We start from the raw sequence: 17,246 nt of genomic DNA, 5'->3' as shown, positions 1-17,246 counted from the left end.
AAGGGGATGTCCAAGCTACACATACCCTTTTATCCTTACTTGCAGCCACTGAGTTGAAAATACAGTTTGAGAATGCATAAACACATTCATTTTATTCATATGTACATATTGAGTAAATGTATGTATGTTTCATGGGAAAGAAAAAACTGAAAAAAAAGAAGAAAAGTAACTGATGAATAGGTATGAATAAACAGTTAATAACATCCCCTTCAGTTCACATCAAGAACTCTCAACAGCAAAAATTCACTTTGCTGTTTGGCTTTGATATTCATAAGATGTATCTCTTTTCTGCTAGGTGGACGCGGGAAGTATAGCACTTGAAATATTAGCACTATGTATTCTATCAAGTGCTATTTTTCTTTTGCGGTCACCTTCTGCCAGCTTGAATTTCTACAAGATTCTATATTCTTTTGACTTGGTATTTGGGAGCATAAATATTTGTCTTATTATGTAACATTCTCTCGTTGAATTAACACAACACACAGGATTTTGTACTTTTAGTATATCAGCATTTGAAAGTGAATTACACACAGCTATGATGGCTATGCCAGGAGGGAGAGACTGTCTCTTTCTGTTATCTCATTGCTGTTAAATAAGACAGTTGAAATTTACAAGAAATACATCTCAAAGAGTAACAATTTCAATTTTAACTCTAAGAAAGTGAGTTAGTTTTAAGTGCACTATTGTGGTTAAAAATAGAATGCAGTTCTTTTGGGAAAGATAGTTTAAAGGTTGACTTTTCTAATTATGAAAACCATTATAGCTTTAAACAATGTGTCAAAGTGAAAGTAAAAATATTTTTAATTATAGGCTGATACAGTTCCATTTCTAGATATATGCCCAAATTAATTTAAGAAAGATATTGAAACCAAAACTTAAATAAGAATACTCATAGCAGTACTTTTCACAATAACCATAAAGTGAAAACCCAACTATTTCTTACCAATAGTATATCCATATCAGCCATAATCCATGATATAACATGATGAACCTAGGAAACATCATGCTACATGAAAGAAGCCAGACATGAAAGGCCATGCACCATATGATTCCACTTAAGTGAAATGTCCAGAATAGACAAACCTATAGGAAGGTTATGGATTAATGCTTGTCAGAACTGGGAAAAAAGGTGAATGGGAAGTGAGTGCCTAGTGGGTACAGCATCTCCATTGGCAGTGGGGAGTTTTGGAATCAGAGGTGGTTATATAAGAGGAGAGATACATTTAATGTCACTGAATTGTGTGGTTTAATAATTATTAAAAGCTAAAAACTAAAAGCCTATCAAAATAGTAAATTTTACTTGTATTTTACCAAAATAAAAATAGTAAAATAAATTTTACAAATACACACACAGAGAATCTTTAGTAATTTTGACTTATTGAAGAAAACACTAAAAAATTTAAAGTATAAAGAAATATAAGTCCCTAATAATCTCATCATTTGAATACATCAAGGCCTTAGTAGCATCTGTGGGCTCTACAAGCACAGATCCAACAAACTGAAAGTGTTTGGAAAACATACATCTTACCAAATATGTACATTAATTAGTCTTGTCACTGGACTTGAGTATCCTAAACTATGTTTCTTTACCTTCTATGTATAAATGCTTTTTGTACATTTGTGTAAATTGTTTTTGTGCATGCTTAGTCATATATATGATTATTATGTAAAAGAAAATTATGAAGATGACCTTATCCTTGCATATTAGTTAATTATATATATAATATCCTTGCATATTAGTTAATTATATATTTTTGATTTTTCATTTTGAGAAATCAGACTATACTATGAAAGCTATAACCTTCTCTTTGAGAAATTTTACATGGTCGAGTAATTAGAGCTCTTTCCCCGGAATAAAATACCATATTTGCTGTGTTTAATTTTAACATGAAATGCAAAGTCCTGCATGTACTTATTCCTTAGGGGAAAACAAAGTTATTAAAGAATTATCAAGTTAAAAAAATAAAATAGTACATTTGATATAAGCAGAAGTTGGAATAGGGCAACTGACAAAATATATTACTTCAGTAAAATCCCTTCCTAAAGGGATCTCTTAAAGGTTTGAAAAGCGAGAAATTTGTGGAAAATATTCATTAACTGATATGTTGTCATAACCACCTGCAAGGCTAAAATGATTGTTAAATGAGGAAAATTCCTCCCTCAGGGAGAATTCTAACACAATCTTTCTTGTGTTTGAACATAGAACTTACCACCACCACCGCTCTGTGTTCTTCCATTGACAGCGTTATGCTAACTTTAAATGACAGGATGATTGACAGACATGGCACTTTAGAAAGAAAGAAAACCTCACATCGCATGTCAGAATCTTCCAAAATGACACAGCCTAAAACTAGTATGGTCCCACTGTTTGGGAGTCATGTTTCCTTTTCAAACAATATGAAAGATTGTAAGACAAATGACAAGGGGCAGAGTGTGACAGGTTGAGGCTAGGTATAGTCACCTCAACCACTCATTTTTAGGATATTAGAAATGAATAGCCTTCGTGTTTATAGAATTTGTATGGCATACATGCTGCCAATGATTTGTTGGGATCTAATATAGCACATAACTGACAGAAGTCAAAATATTTTACTAAATTACAATCAGGCATCTTTTACTTCTGAGCTTTAGAAGGAAGATCATTTAAAAGGCATGAAGAAGAAATGTTTTCTAACATATCCAAAAGCAGAAGCTTAGATCATATTTACATAGATTAATGACACTTGCACAAACTTGAAGACTTTTTCTTCCTTATCTGACTTCAAAGACAGCTTTCTGGGGGATTCATTTTTAGTACATCACACTGACATGGAATCATCCATCCCATGCTTAATGGGGCTGGCCAGCATGATTCTTATGTGATTCAAAAATCTGTCTGTCCCTGGACTATTAAAGCTAGACCTCATGTCTCTAGTCCCATTCTGTCCCTAATATAACAAAGCATCTGTCATTGTGTGTGAGCCTTGAGGACTCCTGCTACTCAGAGAGCTGTACTTCATTTTCAAAAGAACCTCTAATGCACACCTCTCGAGCAAGCAGTTCCATTTCTGGTGTGTCTGGTTGCAGTTAATAATAGGGCACTTTTGTAACATCCTTCATGAGAATAAACAGATGAGATGAACAAATTGGCTACTGTCATTATTCCCCCTATATTTTAGAAGCTAATATTCTCTTTTTCACTCTCCTTCCCCCATAAAGGTTTCCAGTTTTTTTAGATCCTCTTAACGTACAGCTGAAAACAGAGTCCTCATTCATACACAGATGGCTAGCATGACTCACAAAGTCGCCAAGTGAAATGACTTCTAGTCGCATGTATACAGTCTGTTTTCCCTCTAATTATTTTTCCGCAACTATGATGTACATTATGTTCTGTTTTTCTTCTGCCTTCAAATTCCTGTCTTTATGAACACAAGACAAACAACAACAAAAAGAAATCAGTCTACCTAGCTCTGGAAATTGTGCCTCATTGTTATTTTCAGAAGGACCTTGACATGGAGTGGAAGATGCCACCGTGGTTATGGGAATCCGGTCCTTGTCACAAAGCTCTGCTTTGAGCGTTGTTCACAGTGCTGTGAAACATGGCTGTGCTTTGCACTTACTGGCCATCTACAGAGGATTTGCTGGCTGTCAACAAGTCCTCATGCAGAACAAGAAGCCTAAGGGGGAAGCAAGCAGTTAAAGCAACTTCTTAGAAGGGGATTTAGTCCATAAATATTTGCATTACTCATTTGGACCCTTAATGAATGGACAACAGAGTCCACTTGAGCTCCGGTCTCCCGCCTTCCTGTCTGTATTGTTTGGTGGAGGAAGTTTTTCTGTTTCCTGCCTTAGAATCTACACTGTCTTCCTTCTTGCCTGGAGGTTCAGTTACAGTTCTTTTATCTGTGGTCTGCTTGTGTCCCAGCATTTCATTTTTTCAAAGTGCTGAATTCTGAGAACAAGGAGACTTGGGTTATGTTCCTAGCTGCCCCTACCCAGTTCTTTGACCTTTCTGGACCTCCGTTTTGCTATACTAGGAAGTTGAAAAGGTTGGACTAAGATCTCTTTGACAGTATGGTTCTGTGGCAGGCTCCCTTTTTTTTAATGGCTTCTGGTTCATTTTACATCCAGAGAATGAATCAGCTATTTAGAAACCATAAAAAAAGAGTTCCCGAACTTTTGAAATGGTCATTGTCGATGTAAATGTTGGCCAAAACTTGTCAAAGTCCATTTTTTAAAATTATGCATTCTATGTTTCATTTTCACAGAGAATTCTCTATGGTAACAAAATATTCTAAGCCATTAATGCCTCCATTTTATTACTGTGTCATTTCTTTAAGTCAGCATTTTACATTTAAATGTAAGTGAAACAGTCACATTAGAGAGAGATTATTCATTTTACGAGAGGCACTTTGCAGAAAGAGTCAGTGTAGTTTCTTTATGATCTTCCTCATGATTTCAAGATTAATTCATTTTTATTAATCAACCTCCATGTAACTGTTTAGAAACAAGCCTCTTTCATAAACTGAGCTAACCCATCCTGAGCCACAAACTCAGTGTACAGTTAGAACTGGGACACATTTTTCTTAATCTCTTACCAGTCAAAGATTTCCTACAGAACATGATTGACCAGAGATAACTGCCCCACCCCAGCCTTTGAAGAGTAATCTAAGGCATAGCTCTAGGCTTTGAAAAATATGCATAACTTCAGCTTCCTCATCTTAAAAGTCATCTCCTTTGTTATTTCCTCTTTTAAAAATGGTAGGAATACATTTTTATAACTTTTGATGAAAAGCGGACCCTTTATTTAAAGGTCACCTATGTTGCCTGAACTTTGCATGGGAAACTTCAGTGTTCAATTTTTCTGAATGCTTATTATAATTAGTCAAAATATAGAAGTGTTTTTCCTGTAATTACATTCTGAACTGTCCCTTGTTCACTGTAAATCTTTGAGGAAGAACATTTTCTTTCATTGAAAATGATATATAAATATGTTTGGCTTCATTGCTTTTTGATGTACCACTGCTTTATTTAAAATTTTAACTTATTCTTTAAAAGTTCATAGGGGTTATTGTTAGATAGTTCAGGTACTTTAGAGTGCCACACTATTAGGTAAAATAAATGCTATATCTGATTTTTGTCCATGGGCCTTTGTGACTAAATTGGCAGGCTTGTGTTCCTTATACCAAGATGTCTAAGTCTCCTACATGAATCAAAATTACTACAGAAGCTAAGAACTGATCCTAAGAGACTGAATAAATTTATTGCTAAGCTAAGGTGACTAATTTATAAGGATTTTAGACCAGAGCAGCATGTATGCATTTTATTCAAGGGGACACTTGCAGTTGTTACATAACAACAAAAAATTATCCATTAGCTGAGGTAGATGATGAAGGCAAGTTTTTATATACAATTATGTTAAAAAATTATTAATGTCTAAGTGATGAATTTATAATCAGTTATCTCTTTTGATTTATATTCCTGGTTTTTTTTCCTACAAAATGTCTCAAGAGGTATTAAGAGAGTTCCAAGAACTGAGTGGGTAATAGATAAAGGTAACATAACATGTACTTCTTATTGGCCCATCTTAGGAAAAAATTGTTTTTAAGTCACTAATTTACCTGTTAGTCATACTAGGGATTACAGAACAATCCCCCATCTTTCCTCCATTATATTCTTCTAAAGAGAAGATGCATGTGTGCTTCTCTTATTATTGAAAAATTATTCACGATTGCAGTTGTTACAGTTTACAAATTAAAAGCTACTAAGGGACAAAAGCAAAGGAAAAAAATCCAAATTGCTGCAAGACTTTAAAATTTTGTAATTTAGCCAGATTATAAAGGGGTCCTGTTAACCAGATAGACACCTGCAGAACTCCAGAATTTCTACTCAAGATGGTGGGCAAAGAGATGCAGCCTGCTATGTGACTGAGAATTTGAAGGGAGGATCTAGAGAATATGCAGTCTAAATATTTTTTGGTACTACTGAGTTTGGGGGCAAACACTGAGTAGGAGCCATACAGATCAGTATCATCTTTTACAGTTAAAACCCTACCCAAAAATTACTCCAGATTGCAGACTTGGAGTAAGTAGGCCTGGGTTTCAGGTATTGTCATCTTTGATGTGGAATTTTCTTTCACTAAGAAAAGTCACTATTGTAGTAGGTTGAGCTAGAGTGGGACAAAATTTGCTGTTATATGATGAGTCTGAGACAGTGATGTATAGCACTGTGGGGTTGTAGTATTTTCAGGGAAAAGAAGCATGGAGTTTTTCCACCCAGAAGTAAGAGTCTGGGCCTGATCTATGGACTGTCCTGTGCAGCACTTGTTTCTGGCCACAAAATCCTGCTTTCTGGATGCATATGAATGTCATCAGTAATGCAAGGCTTGAAAGAGTTGGGAGTGTGCCAGGCATCCCTGTTCCTCTCATTAAGAACTGAGTCCTTTCATTTACTTCAATAGTACTGGTATATTAAGCCTAGCAGGTTAATCTTTTGTGAATGGCCAGTAACTGGCTGTGTTGTTAATTACAAAGCATATTTTGCCAAATGATTTCATCCAAAAAGGCATACCAAACAACTTTTAATTTTCTGACCTCCTGCTATATATTTCTTTATGTTATTCAAGAGGAACTCACTGGAAAGGAGTATGATGAGCCATGGCCATACTGTTGAAAAAGCATGAAGCCCCGAAATGGGAGTTAATGGAAGTGGCCCTGCCACTACTGGCTGAGATAAGATAATACCCGAGGAAACTGATTAATATTCTTGGCCAAAATATTATCAGGTGCAGAGTTAACTTCAAAGGTCAGGACTTTGGGCATAATTGTAGACCCCAGTGGTCAAAGGTTTCATGGAGCCTATTCAATAAAGAGCACATTTTATAGGCAATTATACTCTTAGCCAGATGCCTCTTTTTCTTCTTCATGTTTTAACCTATTCAGATTGTCTGCTCACTGATTAGGCTTGCCCGTAAAAGCAGGAGCCTTTTGTTGTGCTGCTAGCGTATTATAGGACTAACACTTGCATTACAGATAGATGAGGCTTTATTAAGCTTTGGCTATGCAGCTGTAGAGAACATAATATGGACCATGTATTATAATGGAGTGGGAGAGGGCACTTTTTTAATACTCTTACGTTGAGGGTCACCGCATTAGAGAATAATAATTTTAAGTGAAGCCACGTTTCTAACAAGGGGCCAGATAATGAGGGTAAATGAAATCTGCAGACAGCCAGGGCTTCATTTCAGCCATTAGTTCTAATCTCTTCTACCAAACCTTTTACCATGAAGCAAAATTGATTAATTTGCATGTATCTCTTCTCCCTGTACACACATGCTCACTGATAGAATGAACAAATAGAAAAATGGAGACGAGAGGAACGATGATGGGGAGCTGAGGCCTGCTGGACTTGGGGATACATCATCCCCAAACTGGAATAATCAAGATAATATATTTGGAGGTTCAACATTAATCTTGATATGTAATTATTCTGAACAGTGTTTAAAAATGAAAGATTTTATAATATTAGTGAGAATTACTTGCTATGGAATGACTCTGAATAAATATGGCTTTCTTTTTATCATGAAATAGAAATCTGTTGAACTGGTCATAATGTTTGCTCAGCACACATAGATATAGCTCTCTTTAACCCCATATCCTATTATCTATAAGTCCTATATTTAATTTACTACAGTTCTAGTTGATTTATGACTCTACTTAGCAAAAGTACAGTCTTGACTAAACCAATAATATAGCAGCCAGTGGACCCTGAAAGCATTTTTTTCTCTGACATTCTAATCATTTTGAAACCAACCTGCAGAGTCCCTTGAAACTAGATTTGTAGTCTCCCGGTTTTACCTACTTGGCTGTATTTTTGGAAAGTGGCACAGTTAGTTAGGAAAATATTACTGATTGTCATTCTGTTCCTAGATACTTTGTCTTTTTCCATTCTAAGACAGGTCCTAAGATAGTTTTAGAGCAGACTTACTTCATGGAATCCCAGTTCTCTATGTAACTGATCCCATATCTCATTGATAACTTCAGCAATAGCTGTTATGAAACAGCCCAGCAAAGGCAATTTAAGGCAGAAAGCATTTATTTCGGCTTTACAGTTCCAGGGCGAATACAGTCCATTGTAGTGAGAATGGCAGGGTAGCAGGAGGATGAGGCTAGCACCTCACAATGCATCAGTAGTTCAGAATCAGGCGAAGAGGGAACAGGAAGTGGAGCCAAGCTATAAAACCTTACCACCCCCACCACCGCTGTCTGAATTACTTATTCCAGCAAGGCTTCACCTTCCAGAGGTCACCAGCTGGAGACCAAGTGTCCATGCACAGGAGTTAATGGAGGACTTTTTGTATTGAAACTATAGCATCATTCATTTTGGTGAATAAGATAGTTTGCAAAGCCAGGGATTTCTATAGGCTGATCAGAATTGACTTCCACTCTCCTGAGTTGATTGTTCAATATAATTATTTGTTGGCATTCATGGGTCCATGCACAAATAGTACTTAACAAGTACCAAATAGAACGTTATTCCCATTCTCCTGATTCTGCTAGTTGAAAAAATGAGTCATCCTAGTTTGGGCTTTCTGGCTTGGTGGAATAACTTTTTGACCTTTGAAAAATGTTGCTTCTCTTTGAACTATGTGTGAGGCACCTGGCGGTAATACCACGATCTATCCCTTAACTGCACGATGAGAGTCAGGCAAGGATCAATGATATTTAACTGTCTCGCAGAGAGGACGGGGATAAAAACATGATCAGAATCGCAGGGCTGTTCACAGTCCAGCAAGTATGGTTTGGAAAATGAGTAACTACTGGAGGTGAGCTACCTTATTGGAGCCCATTCCCCATGGTGGCATGCCATGTTCAGCCTTAATGCAGGAGGGAGGGGCTTGGTCCTGCCCCAATGTAATGTACCAGGCTTTGTTGACTCCCCATAGGAGCCTTACCCTTTGGGAGGAGTAGACGGGGGGCGGGGCTGGGGAGAGGGGAGGGGTCAGTGGGAGGGAGAACTGTGGATGGAATGTAAAATGAAGTTTTAAAAAAACTAAAAGAAAAAAACATGTTGCTTCTCACAAAGCATTTACTTTAAAATGACCACATTTATTGGAGCTTTCAGTTGTTCAAATCATAGGAACCCAGAAAAATAGGTGGATTTCTTTCTTTTTTTTTTCACTACTGAACTTTATTTGCCGCTGATTCCAACAAATTTACAGACCTGCTCTTCAAGTAGGAGGGTGGTTATACTGCTTTACATCACCCATAGCGTGGGGGTCTAGGACAAACATGACTTGAACAGAAATTGTTTCGTGTTTCCTAGAGTATGACAATAATTAACATATCCATTTAAGTAAAATATAGCCAGGATATATATATATATATATATATATATATATATATATATATATATATCCATCCATCCCTCTTGGTTATTTTTAGAATTTGATTACCAAAAAAGAAACAATGTCAGCTGTTGTCAGTAAACTTTAAGGACAAAGGTTAAGCTACCAGTCTCTAATCTTATCTTAGATGTTGGTTGTTTTCTATTGCTGAGAATCCATTCCTCCTCATTATAAAAAATTCCTGATGTTTCTTGGAAATATCTCTTTCAATTTTCAATACCCGTAGGAACAGGGGAAACTGTAGTTGGAATGTATGATATAAGAGAAGAATCTATTTTCAATTGAAAGATAAATAGATAGATAGATAGATGACTCCATTCTTCAAATTTCTATGGACATTTTTCCATGTTGATTCACAAACAATGTACCTTATCTATTTTAACAATTACACGGATTTTCTTTGGTTGAATTTTCTACCAGTAATTTTTATGGGTTTGTGGTATCTTATTCTTAGCTTCTGTTTTTCTTTTAGAAAATAATTTCAGTGTGGCTATGATGCTTAATTTGAAATATGTCAAGTTTCATTGTTGGTAGATACTGTTATTAGTCAAGACTCGCTTTCTGGAAATAGAAAACCAACTCAAAATATCTTAAACAAAAAGGTTATCTATAGGTGGATTTCTTAAAATCAGATTTGTTGCCTAAGTCTTCTCACAATATAAAACTAAATAAACAATCCTGCTGGTGAGTAATTTTTATTTTATTCAGCATGTTCTTCAGTTTTGATCTCAGATATACAAGTTTTTCAAGAAACAATTTATATACCATGCAATTAGTCTTAGCCTCTTTTAATTATTAAATTACTAAGATTTAAAATGTCAGATTTTCATTGAAGAGACTGTGTTCCTATAAAGAAAAGATTTGTATGTCTAAATTAGCTTTCCATCTAACTAATTATTTCCCCCCAATATGTAGGCACAGAGCTTGTAGTTTGCCAGAGCTTTCATGGTTAGTAGAGATTATTTAGGTTAGATAAGATAAAAATCACCTCCAGTAGTTGCTCCTTTTCCAAACCATACTTGCTGGACTGTGAACAGCACTGCGATTCTGATCATGTTTTCATCCCTGTCCTCTCTGCGAGACAGTTAAATATCAATGAGCCTTGCCTGACTCTCATCGTGCAGATAAGGAACAGTCTGAGAGTTGTGACTAGACATCTTAATAACACCAAAATTATTTTCAATTTTAACATGACAGATTTTTGATAAATAGAGGTAACGATTCAAAATTCACTGCGGCGAATGATAGAGCATAAATTACCTGTACTGTGTATTTTAAAGAAACAAATTATGAAGCATCTGATATTGTCAAAGAATAAACTTTCAGAGTCACTGATCAGGAAATTAGTATAAAGTATCAGATTTGCCATTGCCTCAGTGCTGTGTCATACTTTGGGGTGACTGGTAGATGCCCTTCATCCTGGAAATATTTGATAACTACACACTGACATTTCTGCTCAGCTGTCCACGCTCACATCCCACAGGATCTGAGAAGCCTTACTGTGATGGCTTTTAAACAGCCATCCTGGCTGCATTTTTAGCAAGAGGAGATTCGTGGGAATAGTGGTATATAATAGAATAGTCACAAGGATACACTTTAGTAATAAGAAGAAGAAACAATAATTGCTCCAAAGATCTGCTAGGCTTAAGTGGTACATATAATGAAGATAGGATGACATCTTTTTCCCAGGGGACATTTCATTCCCTGAAAAACTAGAAAACTCTGCCAAAGGGTAGAAACAGCACAAGAGCTTCTCACATGTGTGCACACATGGAAACATATGACTCTGTCGTCACTCATCTGATCTAAGAAGAAGCCTCAGTCTGGGTATAGAGTGGACCTGCCTTTACATCTGTCCTCTAGTGTGTCAGCAGCCTTATAGTATGCGCTTGGGCACTCTTGATCTCAGGCACCTGGAGATGGGGAGAATGGAACAGGATGGTCATGCTTTGAAAGTTACATTTTTCTTATCAGTGTTTTTAAAGGAGTTAAGAACTTTGAATACTTTCTCTTCAGCTTTGTATGCAGCTTTTTCTATGAGGGTAAAGGACCACTTCCTTTTGATTATATGCTAATCAAAGGGAAAGCACATTGATTTTGCTTCAAAACAAACAAAACATTACCAATAGATCTTCCTATAGTCAATAGACTTCTCTTTTCGGGTATCACTAAGTTTATTTCACACTTCAAAACGTTACAGTGGTTCCTGGGCTAGGATAATAAACTACAAAAATACCCCCTCCTGAGGTAATTTGAAGTCTTTATTGCTGTTAAATTGAAACATATTATGAAATGTACAGTCTGATTGTTTTTCTTTCTTTTTTGTCTTTTCTTTGTCTTACTATATAGTCCAAGCTGCCCTGGAGCTTGCTGTGTAGTGCAGGTTGACGTCAAATATATAATACTCTTGTCTTGCCTTCCATGTGCACCACTGAGCCCAGCCTGTTTTTCCAGACTTATAAGACGGTGTTGGTTTGTCTACATAGGAGTTAAGGTTTTAAAGGAACTAAAACTTGTGAGGGTGTCAGTACAGGAAGGTTGAGGATATAACCTGACGTTGTGAGTGTGACTGCATGGGGTTTTTGCTATCTCTTTGAAGTCAGTTCCTTATTCCAGGTTGGGAATTGTGGCAGGATTTTTGCCATCAACTATCCTCCTCTATGCATGTAGTTTGTTTCAGATTGTAAACAAAGTAGCATAGCCTGGCATATGTTGGACACATACAAGTCAGCATTTTTTTTTTAGTCTCTATGGATATAATACTGGCCTTTCAATCCACAAATCAGTGTGTTGAAAAACAGAGAAGTACATACTTCTCAAAACAAGGGGAACAGATTGGGGACTTAGCTCGGTGGCACAGTACTTGTCTAGCAAGCACAAATTCTTGGGTTTTGGTCCTCAGCTCTGGGAAAAATAAAAATAAATAAAAACAAAGGTGGGGAGAATTGCATTGAAAGTTAAATGATAACCTTTTCTTTCTGCTTCAATGAAGAAGTCTGTACTAATAAAACTGCCAATTTCTTTCAGGTGGGTGTACATGGCATTAGAATAGAATTCATCAATGAAAAAGGATCAAAACGCACCGCCACCTACCTACCAGAGGTTGCAAAGGAGCAAGGTATTGTTGTACTTTATTTCATATGATCTAGTGACAATTTTAAGCTGAAGTGCAGTAGCCGACCTTGCAGTTATGTCCGCTAATTGATCAATGTCACATTATAATAACTGACCCTTTCATCGCTGCCACTGCAATGTCTGGTTCAAATCGGTGAATCACTCACACAGAATCTGCATCTCCGCTGTGACATTTGACAACATATACTCATAAATCCATACTTTTAAAATAGCGCCAATTTATAAAAGTTGGGGTTTATTTTAAGCAACAGCTTGTTACTGCTTTGGAAGACAATTTTCTCCTGCATCAGTGTGCGGTAATTAGCATGGTGCATGAAGAGACCTTGGGCTTAGAGACAGGCGTGTAGTTTGACGTTACTCATTGTCAATATCTAACCATTCTTCTTAGGTAATTGCTATTATTCATTCTGCTAATATTGAAGCTGTAAGCTTCCCATTAAGATTGGGAACATTGTGAATCCACAAAGTAACACTTTATGTTTAGTCTATACTTCATGATCGATAACAATTTTCTTATTTCACAGATATGCCACACACCTTTATGAACAAATATGGTGACTCCACGCAGCTTTGCTCTAGTACTTTGTCCTTTCAAGCCACTAGTCTCACATAAGTTCAAATGAATGCTTTTAAAAATTCTGTAGAGCTTATCTTTTCAGAAAGCATCTGAAATGTGCTTTCCCTGTGTATGCTCATACAAATATGAAAGGTATCACAACAAATTTTAATGTGCTAGTCCTCAAATGAGATGTTAATCTTTACGGCAGTTATGTGAAGATTTATTTGGATTGCTTTAGAAAATATCTTAATAATGCAGGATCATTGACTTCATAAGGATATCAGAATAACATTCATATCAGAAACAATAAAATGCCCTTGAATATTTCACACAAATTTAGATTATTGAGCATAGAAGATGCCATTAAGACCAGCAGTCACCATGAAATAGTTTTTTTTTAATTTATTTATTTATTTTTATTTAAATTTATTTATTTATTAAGGATTTCTGCCTCGTCCCCGCAACCGCTTCCCATTTCCCTCCCCCTCCCCCGATCAAGTCCCCCTCCCTCATCTGCTCGAAGAGCAATCAGGGTTCCCTGATAGGAGCCCCAAATCCTAGTGAGTTAATACAAGTCATGTTTTATTTATTTAGGCTTTTCCTCCCTTTTGAAGGTATATCTATTAGAGAAGAGTACATTTGGTACAGAGACATGACTGAACAGTTCCTTAGACAATTTATGGCATGTGGTGATGAACCTGCTTCTGTACAAGGATAAAATCTTAGCTCTTCTCTATGACTTTTTTTTAGGACCAAAGGAGTTGACAGCATTTGGCCACAGTGATAGCTGACCGCTACAAAGTTATTTTTGTACTTAACCAGAGGTGCTTTGTGATAGGTGCTTGACTGATATTTTGTCTTATTGCCTCTCCACAGGATGGGACCATATTCAGACCATTGACTCCTTACTGAGAAAAGGAGGCTACAAAGCTCCGATTACTAATGAATTCAGGAAAACTATAAAGCTGACCAGGTACCATGGCATCTTGTAGCACAAGACTAACCAGTACCCTTCTAAGTGTATGCATATAATGCTTTGATTGCTTTAGTCTCTCCAACTATACTTGCTTCTCTTATCTAAAATAGTGGAAACAAATGGCAGAGACATCCCAAGAGTAGATACAATGGAACTCTGCTTGGCAGTAAATATCGCATGATATATGAGCCCATCCTTTCCATCTTTAGCTCCGTGTGATTATTCTAGCTTTTTACAACTAACCCCTGAGATTTTAAACTACTTTATTGACGAAAGTACCAGAATTAGCTATTCACTAACTTTTGACATTGCCTTGCAGAACTCCAGGATTCTGATAAGCAGTCCTAAAATTTAGATTTAACCTTGGAATGTTGGAAGTGATAGGAGTCTACTATGAAAGCTTATTGAAAAACACAATTGAGCTGAACTTGAATGCTAAATAAATTTCATCATGGAATAATAGGGATACTTAAGAAGGAAAGTATCGAACATTTAGGAAAATGGGTTACTGTTTTCACATATTTCAATTCCAGAAAATTGCATTACATGCCTGTGGTTTAAAAATGGATTGTTCTCAGCTCTGCATAATTAAAAATTTGAAAATGCTCCCATTTCTGTTCTCCCCTAGTTTATAGTTTGAGGAGAATAGAAGGGCATGGATAAAAATAATTACTATTACAAGGCAGAGTATTATGGATGTGTAGGATCATAATGCTGAGAAAGAGGAACTCCAGGAAGTCAGTGGGTGACAGAAGACTCCAAAGAGGAGGTGGATTTCGGGCTGGGCTTGAAAAATGGGTAGACTGTTTGACAGGTAGAAAGTGAGGGAGGAAAGGGATTCCCTGAAGATGTGCTGTGAATCAAAGCATGTAGCTGGTGAAGCAGAAAGCCAGATTTAAGAAATGCAAAGCACTATGATTCGGCTGGTCTTTCATTGCATATAGGACATGTCATTAAAGAAAAATGTGGCCCAGAAAGTAGATTGAGTCAGACAATGCAAGACTTGGTATTCCACACTAAGAAATTTGGACCTGATTCTACAGACATTTGATAGCCATTATAGGGTTTTAAAATATATACTCCAGGCCAGGTATTGTGGCACAAACCTTTAATCCCAGCCTTCAGGAAGCAGAGGCAGGTGGATCTCTGTGATTTCAAGGCCAGCTTGGTCTACATAGTGGGTTCTAAGACATCCAGGGCTATATAGAAAGACCCTGTCTAAAAATGTCAACTTGGGAAGTATAGGACTGGAACAGGTAAATGATATAGGAAAGCTGTTTTCTAAGAATTTGTGCAGCAGTCTAAACAAAATACAGTGTGGGCCTTTAACTGGAGCTGCAGCAGCAGGACAGGGAAGCTGGGACAGATAGAAGCATATTGTGAAAGAAGTGAAGCACTTGACTATCACTTAGACATGAAGAAGGCAAGATAAAAAGAACCAAGGTCATTCCTTGAAAAAACATATAGGGACCATGAGAAGAAGACTGAGGTTTATGTTTCAGACCTGGATTTGAATTGTGTCTGCATAGAACTGTCTAACATGGCACTGCAAATGTATATGTGTAAAGTTCATGATACAGCTGATACTCTGGAATAGTCTATGAGAAGTTCAAAGTTGAAGCTCTAAGGATCTGGTGTACTGAGGAGGGCAGAGTATAAAGTCTAAACAGTGAATTTATGAACCTAGGAAAATTCTACAACGTAGGAGTAAGAACAACTGTCAAAGAGATAAGCCATCTGAGACTCTGTAACAGAACCAGAGACAGGTGGGGGTGTATAAACCATGAGACCAAAGAGCAAGTAGTAAGTGGGACCATCATGGAAAGGTCCAACAGAATCCAAAGAAACCTATGACAGCCATGAAAGAACAGTGGCAGAACCAAGGATGCTGGTCAGTGGATTGAGTAAGGAGAGCGAAGGGAGAAACTGCTTCTCCTTGAAAAGTAAGGCAGTGGAAAGATAACTTGATATAGGCAAAGAGGAGGGTTCCAGTGCAAATCGGTTGTAACATAGTGTCAAAAACCAAGACAAGGACACAGAAAGGAATGGTAAGGGAGGAAGAGATGGAAGGTCTCTGAAGAAAAATAGCCCAGTGAATGCGATGTATATATGATCAGATAGATATATGATGATAAAAAAGATCAGCTCTCTCCATTCCTTCATGCTTCAAATTGGGTGAAAGGGAATGCACTTTAAACAAGTACAAGAGCAGAAAAAGCACTGGACTCAGAGTTTGGATTCCTATGTTGTTGTTTGTTTGTTTTGTTTTTGTTTATTCTTTCTGTTTTGTGTTTGTTTTTGTTTTTTCAAGACATGGTTTCTCTGTAGCTTTGGAGCCTCTTCTGGAACTAGCTCTTGTAGACCAGGCTGGCCTTAAACTCACCAAGATCCACCTGCCTCTGCCTCACGAGTGCTGGGATTAAAGGCGTGCGCCACCAGGGCTTGGCTGGATTTCTGTGTTCTGATCTCAGCTTTGCTACTTACCAACATTGTGACCTTGGGCAAATAACTGCTTCTCTGAGGGCTTTTTGTTTCTTACTACATAAAATAATCACTTAGGAACCTCCTAGCTCGATAATAGCATATCATCTGTTTCTTGATATTAACTTTTCTCTTCCCCAACTCTCTTTTAGGTACCGCAGTGAAAAGATGACCTTGAGTTATGCTGAATACCTTGCTCATCGCCAGCATCATCACTTCCAAAATGGCATCGGGCATCCCCTTCCGCCATACAACCATTATTCCTGACACTGAGCCGCACAACCAGTTACTGGGCCTCTCTGCAGACCTCTTTCCGGGAGACCCTACACCTTCTTGGTCTAGCTATCTCTTTTATTGTACCATTTTATGATGATAGTTTCCGTTGCCATGGTGAAGCTTCAGCATTGTCAGTTAAGACCATCATGGTAACGGGTAGGAAAATGGCATTTGTTAAGAAGATCTTGTTACTATTTTAGATCATTGTTTTTTTTTTTTTTTTGCAGCACATATACAGCTATTGGGGTTTCTTTCCTTACAATATTAGGTATATTTTTGCTTTGCTATCTCAGTCAGGTTTCTTTCTATCCCTTTTCTTTTTCTTGCTTGCTCCTTCCTTCTTTGAACTGTGGATGGAAGAAAGTATGCAGTTTTTTTTGATCTGGGCGCGGAGTCCGAGTACCCGGGGCTCCCGGGGGGCAGCAGTTCCTTTG

The 17,246-nt window shown here is 37.2% G+C and overlaps 1 protein-coding gene across 1 annotated transcript in view; it reads left to right on the top strand.

Annotated features, from left to right (window-relative positions):
• The window catches only part of LOC121444997 (AMME syndrome candidate gene 1 protein), a 149,929-nt gene extending 132,960 nt beyond the window's left edge, over nucleotides 1-16,969 (top strand). Inside the window, exons 6-8 of the mRNA XM_041646963.1 lie at nucleotides 12,413-12,503; nucleotides 13,956-14,052; nucleotides 16,689-16,969. Of these exons, the coding sequence (XP_041502897.1) occupies nucleotides 12,413-12,503; nucleotides 13,956-14,052; nucleotides 16,689-16,803 (303 nt within the window). The 3' untranslated portion in view covers nucleotides 16,804-16,969. The remainder of the gene's footprint in view (nucleotides 1-12,412; nucleotides 12,504-13,955; nucleotides 14,053-16,688) is intronic.
• Nucleotides 16,970-17,246: the final 277 nt, after the last annotated feature.

Source organism: Microtus oregoni, unplaced genomic scaffold (genome assembly GCF_018167655.1).
Source record: "Microtus oregoni isolate MIOR12 unplaced genomic scaffold, Mior012 000152F_ref0000281, whole genome shotgun sequence".
Taxonomy (NCBI): domain Eukaryota; kingdom Metazoa; phylum Chordata; class Mammalia; order Rodentia; family Cricetidae; genus Microtus; species Microtus oregoni.
The sequence above is the reverse complement of the archived record's forward strand: the minus strand, read 5'-3'. Positions and strand labels throughout refer to the sequence as shown.